The 7,878-nt window shown below is 37.9% G+C and overlaps 1 protein-coding gene across 2 annotated transcripts; it reads left to right on the top strand.

Moving 5' to 3' along the window:
- Positions 1 to 697: 697 nt before the first annotated feature.
- On the top strand, positions 698 to 5,421 carry LOC123694515. 2 transcript variants are annotated; one of them, XM_045639971.1, is made up of 2 exons: positions 698 to 2,379; positions 5,269 to 5,421. In XM_045639971.1, the coding sequence occupies exons 1-2, from the start codon at positions 778 to 780 to the stop codon at positions 5,281 to 5,283; spliced, it is 1,617 nt and encodes a 538-aa protein (XP_045495927.1). In that variant the 5' UTR covers positions 698 to 777; the 3' UTR covers positions 5,284 to 5,421. The 2 variants fall into 2 exon arrangements, 1 of the variants encoding a protein (XP_045495927.1); XR_006751819.1 differs by lacking the exon at positions 698 to 2,379 and adding an exon at positions 3,460 to 3,616.
- Positions 5,422 to 7,878: the final 2,457 nt, after the last annotated feature.

Genomic DNA, 7,878 nt, shown 5'->3' on the forward strand with positions numbered 1-7,878 from the left:
TTTACATTTATGTTTTTGATGGGATATCATTACTTTTTGTACAGAAAATTACTCTGCAAATTTGATTTACTTTATGAATATTATAATACTTTTTATATAGGTACGATTTTTTTTTCTTGCGGTTTCTCTGTATGGTTTGTTTAGTATTATTTTCTATATTTTCTTATATGTTATGAATGTCAGCGCACATTGCCCCGTCATTATCTGCAATTTTTTAAACTCGTTTTCTGTTTAAAAGATTACATGATTTTCTAAACATCCAGCGTGAATTTGTACACACACTATTACCAAGATGCAAAGATCGTTGTAGAAGAATCGTCGCCTTACTCCATGACGTTACGGTATTGCCATGACGCGATCTTGAAATTTTACTCTAAACGCGCCTAAAGATGTTTAACTCATATTAATATTACGCAAATTAAATCATTTCGACCTTTTATTAACTATTTATGGTAATTATTTTTGCATACTTGTATTGGCTGAACATGTTTGTGCTTTATTAATATAATTGTATCACCATTGAATACCATGTTTAAAGCAAAATAAAGTGTAACGGACGTGACGTCGCCTGTCACCCCCGTCAAGCCAAGCCGCCATGTTGACCTCCCCTCCAACCAGCCGCCATGCCTACCAGCCAGCCACGCGGAGGGGATCAGTCTATATATAGCCTAGCCATAATTAAAACGTTGATTTTTTTTGTGAAAACTTGAACAATAAAGAAGTGTGTAGTTAAGCTGCAAATTTTATTTTCACCATTTGTTCACAATCAGAAGTGGTATGAAACGACATCGACCACAAGTTTGTCGACCTCCTGACGAATCAATGTCGGAGGAAGATGAGGGTACTTCTTCACCGCCTGCACGGAAGCTGCTCAAGAATCTGCTGGAAAAAGAAGTAGTAAAGGCTTTACGCAACCTGGAAGATGACCCCCAAGCTCCAAATAAGTCAAAAGTCCATCGTGCTGCATCTTTAATCCCGGAATTTGACCCTGATAGTGAGGAATGCACGGTACAAGCATGGATTCGTAAAATTGACCAAATTGGGGAAATAAATGGATGGGACGATACAACTAAATCATTTTACCTACAAGATAAGCTGCGAGGTCAAGCAAAGAAGTGGTACAATCGTCTAGAGAACTACGATTACACGTGGGAACAATGGAAGGATATGCTATTGCGAGCATTTCCTCGATATCGCGATTATGGAAACATGCTTGAAGAATTACTACAAAGGAAGAAGCAACCTACAGAGACGATGACAAAATACTATCAAGATAAAATCGCCATGTGCTTCCGGTGCAAGTTATCCGATAGCGCCAGCGTTTCCTGTATCATTCGTGGTCTGCCACTACCGCTACAACCTAACGCTCGAGCCTTCCAATGCCAAACGCCAGGAGAGCTTTACGAAGGATTTTTATGTGCACTTGACGACTACCGTACTTTACCTATCGAAACAAGGTTTCACAAAAATTTGGTGAGTAGGCCATCTCACCCGGATAAAAAGTTAATGCCGCCCAATGTCGAAACAGACCCGTGTCCGAGATGCAAGAAGACTGGTCATTTACTGCGTGATTGCTCCCTACCTGACACACGTACATGTTATAAATGTGGAAATAGGGGACACATTGCTTCACGTTGTTCTACAATTGCCACGGACAATAGAAGATCTATCTCAACCGACAACATAAAAGAAGTAAATGTACTACGCCCTTATAATGAAATATACAAAAAGGTCGTTAAAGTGAATGGCATCCACGTGAAAGCATACATTGATACCGGCAGTCAAGTTAACGTTTTAAACGATCAAGTATCGAACGCATTGTCATTGGATGTCAAACCAACAAGTGTCACTTTAAAAGGATTCTCCGGTGGACTCTCAACGAGTCGTGGAGAAGTCGAATTTCAATTAGAAATTGACGGTATAACCATGAAATGCCACGCCTACTTGTCTAGCATCAAAATGGCCGATGTTAATCTTTTAATCGGCCAGCCTGTCATCAACAGCGAAGGTATGACATTGACAGTTAGCAAAGGCCTTGTCGAATTTAATCGTACTCAAGATCCCATATGTGATATTGAGGCTATCGAAGACCATGATCGCTTTAAAGTCGTCACAGTTAACGAAGAGAGACTTCCACCTGGCTCTTCCATCATTCAAGTGCGGGTTCTCGGAAATAAGGTCGGCAACGATGTGGTTACACCACCTCGGCATCATGAGCTGCAGGGAGTGGCCTACTCTCTCCCATCCACCCTGCTCACTGGTGAAGACGGGTACATCAAAGTCATCAACATGGGCTGCGAGGTTATCGTGTGGCCGCCGGGAGAGGTCCTAACCAGGGCTGAAAGCTGCCAGGAGTCTCCACTACAGCCAAATAGCCAGGTACTTACCCTTGCTTGCCATAGATTTGCCGATTATAATGCTAATAATGTAGGTCAATCCTCAACTACTGACTTATGTATAGGAGGTGTAAAATTAAACGACATAAAAATAGGTCCGTTAAATAATAAGCAACATTCAGATCTTATCAGTTTATTAATACAATATAAACATTGTTTTGCTAATGGTACAAAAGATCTAGGGTGCACAGATTTAGTGCAAATGAAAATAAAGCTTACTAGTGATCAGCCTATTTACCGCCAGCCTTATCGATTATCGCATAGCGAACAAGCAGTAGTTCAGTCTAAAGTAAGTGAATTATTAGATGCCGGCATTATCAAAGAGTCTGAATCTAGTTATGCATCTCCGGTCATTTTAGTCAAAAAGAAAAACGGTGACAGTAGGATGTGTGTTGATTACCGTGCCTTAAATGCTATTACCGTAAAAGATAGATTTCCATTGCCAAACATAGACGATCAGGTTTCGAAATTAGCGGGCCACAAATATTTTACGAGTTTAGATATGGCTCAAGGCTATCATCAATTACGTGTTAGTAATGAAGATACACACAAAACTGCATTCATAACACCTCAGGGTCATTTCGAGTACACTCGTATTCCATTCGGTTTAGCAAACGCGCCATCTGTTTTTATGCGGTTGATAAATAAAATAGTTGAATCTGTAGGTAGAACTGAAAATAATAATGTTAAAAACAAACATGGTAAACGTGAAATTTTGGCATTTCTGGACGATTTACTCTTACCCTCGAATGACGTTATGTCAGGCTTAGATATTTTGCAAGCGGTACTTGTCAAACTTGAAGTAGAAAATTTAAAATTAAACATGAGTAAGTGTTCATTCTTGCAAAGTGAAATAACGTATTTAGGTCATAAAATATCGGCTAAGGGTATTCAACCGGGCGATTCAAAGTTATTAGCGGTGTCTCGTTTTCCAACACCGACCAATGTTCATAGTGTGCGTCAATTTATCGGGTTGTGTAGTTATTTTCGTAAGTTTATTTACAATTTTGCCGTCATTGCCCGCCCTTTAACCGATTTAACTAAAAAGAAAGCTTCATGGATATGGAGTAGTGATCAAAACAATAGTTTCGAACAATTAAAAAAGTGTTTGTGTTCCGAGCCTGTGTTAGCTTTGTACGATCCTGTGCTTTCTACGGAAATACATACTGACGCGTGTAAATTAGGAATAGCCGGTATACTTCTACAAAAACAGATTGATGGTACGTTGCGACCCGTTTTATATTTTAGTAGGGTGACAAGTAAAGAGGAAAGCATGTATCATAGTTATGAACTGGAAACTCTTGCCGTTGTAGAATCTTTGCGTCGTTTTCGCGTATATATAGTAGGAAAAAAGGTTAAGATCGTTACTGATTGTACAGCAGTCCGCGCTACGCTTACTAAACGTGACATTATACCACGAATCGCAAGGTGGTGGCTTTCTATACAAGATTACGATATAAGCGTAGAGTATAGGCCGGGGGAACGAATGAAACATGTAGATGCCTTAAGTAGACATCCGGTAGACACTATGAACGTGAATCGTCTCGAAGTAGCGGATTGGTTTTATACGGTGCAATGTCAGGATGATAAGTTGAGCGCGATCGTTAGTCAATTAAAAAATAACACCGGTGGAGCAGAAATAAAAAATAATTACGAAATTATTGATAATAGGCTTTATCGTAAAACTTTGAACGGCAATAGGCTAGTGGTTCCGAATTCAGCTAGGTGGAAGATAATGCAAATGCATCATGATAACATCGGTCACGTAGGATTAAAACGCGCTACCGAATTAATTAAAAATGAATTTTGGTTTCCTAAAATGACGCGATTTATCAAAAAATATGTGAATGCATGTCTTCATTGTGCATACGGCAAAGGCGGTTACGGCAAAATAGAAGGTAAACTCCATCCAATTCCTAAGCCCTCTGAACCTATGAGGATGGTACATATTGATCACATAGGCCCTTTTACTAGGACAAAGAAGGGATATCAATATATGCTCGTTATGACAGACGGTTTTTCTAAGTTCGTAATAGCTGAGCCTACGCGTACAGTCAACTCGATCGAAACTATAAGGATTCTGCGAAAAATATTTAGTTTGTTTTCCTTCCCTGATCACATAGTCACCGATCACGGAAAAGCGTTCACAAGTAGAAACTTTAAGAAATTTTCGAACGATAAACAATTTAGACATACTCTTAATGCTATTGCTTGTCCACGCGCTAACGGTCAGGTGGAACGTACAAATAGGACAATATTAGATGCATTACGCGCCACAGACCCCAGCGAAGCCTCTATTAACTGGGCCAATTCTTTGCCCGATATAATTTGGGGAATTAACAACACAGTTAATAACACAACCGGTTATAAGCCTTATGATTTGATGTTCGCTCGGGCAGGTAGACCAGTATGTGACGTTTCGGTACCTGGGCGTGTTTCTGAACCAATAGAGTCGCGTCGTAAGAAAGCAACAGATAGGATACTAAAAGCGAGCGCTAGAATGAAACGTAACTTCGATAGGAAACGAAAACCCGCTCACATATATAAGAAGGGTGATTTTGTGCTATGGCGTCAAGCACCCACTTGTTCAGCATCCAAAGTTAACACTAAACTTGACGACTTGTATTCCGGTCCTTATGTAATAACGAAAGTATTGGGCAATGATAGGTACCAAATTAGAAGTATAAAGGGTTTACGTGGGTATAAGAGTTTTAGTGGGTTAGTAGCTGCGGATTCGTTGAGGCCGTATAAAAGTATTGTTACAGTTTCTGATAGTGCTAGCAGTTCGGATGAGCAAATGGAAACTGAAGATCTTATTGATTTATTAGAGAGCTAATTATTTTTGTTGTTCCCGTGGGAACAACTGTTTCAGGATGGCCGAGTGTAACGGACGTGACGTCGCCTGTCACCCCCGTCAAGCCAAGCCGCCATGTTGACCTCCCCTCCAACCAGCCGCCATGCCTACCAGCCAGCCACGCGGAGGGGATCAGTCTATATATAGCCTAGCCATAATTAAAACGTTGATTTTTTTTGTGAAAACTTGAACAATAAAGAAGTGTGTAGTTAAGCTGCAAATTTTATTTTCACCATTTGTTCACAAAAGATTTTATTTATTTATTTATTTACACTGAAATTAAAACTAAACTAAACACTCATAAATAAAGAATAATTAAATGTGAATATGTAAAATTATATATTATTTTTAACTGTATGAGCAATATTTTTATTACAATTTTCTTTTATTTTACGTTTAATAACACTTTTGAATAAAGAAATCATGCAATCGAAGTGATCAGCCCTAGCGATACTAGCGCGAGTGAGTGTGATGTCAGAGGCGCTTCGAATCTACAGATGTTTCGTCCTAAAATATGTAAACTTCAATAATCTATATCTCAGTCATTTATTGATGGATTTCAAAATTTTTTTCGGCCACTGATTAGTTTTGATCTATTTTTAAAGACTAGTAAGGTGAATATACTATTTTCTATTTTTTTAAACTTTTCCATTTTTCCATACAAACAAAATTAATGTCATTGAAAAAAAAATTAAATACAAATAAATTCAGTATTTTCTGATTTTTTCCTTTGTACACTCACTATTACCTAGTTGATTACAAAATTTGAACTTTCTAGGTCATCTGGAAGTGGGTTAGGTTTTGTATATGTCTATAAGTCAGTCAGTCTTAAAAATTGCGATTTTTGGATATTAATATCTACGCAACTGTTTAATCTGTATTTATGAAATTTAAGGTTCTTGTTTATCTTGAGGTCCTCTTGATATGTACCAAATTTGGTTTATTTAACTCAAATAGTTTTCGAGTTATAAGGGGGTGAAAAGTGGCTCGAAATGGTTCGTGTAAATATACACACGGCTGCTGCTCGCCAGTTCTCTTCGCTTGAACTCGGCTTGACACGCTGCCGCGTGTCTAGATACTTTCGAAATGCTAGCACCTATTTCTTATTGATTCCATACCGCTGGCAACGGCTGTTTGAACTTGTCGTAAATCTGCGGCAACAAGAATAAAAACTATTAAAACGATTCATTTTATAATAAAGACTTCCAGTGTTTCTTTCAAGTAGGTAAAAGAGTAGGTACATCTTGTATTCATAGATATCTAAATCTCTATTAAGAATACGTGGTGACATAACTATTTATCTCAATAAACATTAAGAACCCATAGCTCGCACCGGCACCGCTCTTTCCTAGAGTAGGGTTATTTTTGTATCTTTTTCAAAATTTTGAGAGTTAAGTATCATCCATCCTAAACATATACATATATATAAATCCAAAAATCATTAAAATCCGTTCAGTTGTTCTTGAGTTTAGTGTTTATATGTATGATAAGTAGTAGAGGCCGTGTCCGCACTGCGGACATTTTCCGCGCGAATAAAATCCGCACGATTTTTATTCCACGGTCAAAATTACACCTATACGCACTGCGGATAAAATTCCGCGCGGAATTTGTAAGTTCGATGCAGTTCGCCGTACAAAACGAACGAATAAAATGGATAACCGATCAATAATTTTGATTTACTTGCTACTACGGCTGCGACGTAACAGACTTATCAAAAGAAGCCATGAGTACTGGATTCACCCGTTTACGGCTTTGAGACCAATGAAAGGAATTTTCTACATAAAATATCAAGAGCTAAACAAACAAAACCCGCGGATTTTATTCCGCAGTGCGAACATAGTCATACTACTCTATACTGCACAAAATATCCGCGCGGAAAAAAATCGCGCGAAATCTGCACCAAATCACAGATTTGTGACTTCTAATTCGCGAATTATTTTCCGCGTGGATTTTATTCCGCCAATGCGGATACTCTCATTGTATTCAATGTGTTACAGAATTGCGGATAAAAATACGTGCGGAAATTATCCGCAGTGTGGACACAGCCTAATAGATAATATTATAAGAGTGTGGTTAAAGCCAAAAGTGCAATCAGAGCAGTACATAATATTATGGTCTTTGCCCTTAACGGGTGAGTCCCTACTATTGCAGGCTGGTGAAGTACCGGGCTATAAGGAAACTCTTCTTAAATATATCTTCATAGGGTTATCGTTCATTGTATCTCGTAATTACCTACTTCATAATCTGCAATTGTTTCTATTATTGTATTGTTATTTGTTTATGCACTTAGAAGTAGGTACCTAGTTTAGAATTTATAGGTGATTAATTTAGTTGAATGAAGATATGGATGCTAAATACGAACAATTGCTATGTTATGTTTTATACTAAACTATGTTTATAGTATACGAATTCTAGATTTCATAGCGTAGCTATAGGTAATTTAATATCGTGCCTAACTTTTTAAAACAGATGAATATTTTGATACTTTAATATACTTAATTTTCACTTTGATATAACTACATAAGTACATAAAACATAAAAAATACTTATATTTAGGTTTGCCAATAAAAGATACGAGATGATAATTCATATGTAATGGAAATAATATTTGCCCGGCCCATATTCGGC

The sequence above is a fragment of the Colias croceus genome, chromosome 9 (assembly GCF_905220415.1).
Source record: "Colias croceus chromosome 9, ilColCroc2.1".
Classification (NCBI taxonomy): domain Eukaryota; kingdom Metazoa; phylum Arthropoda; class Insecta; order Lepidoptera; family Pieridae; genus Colias; species Colias croceus.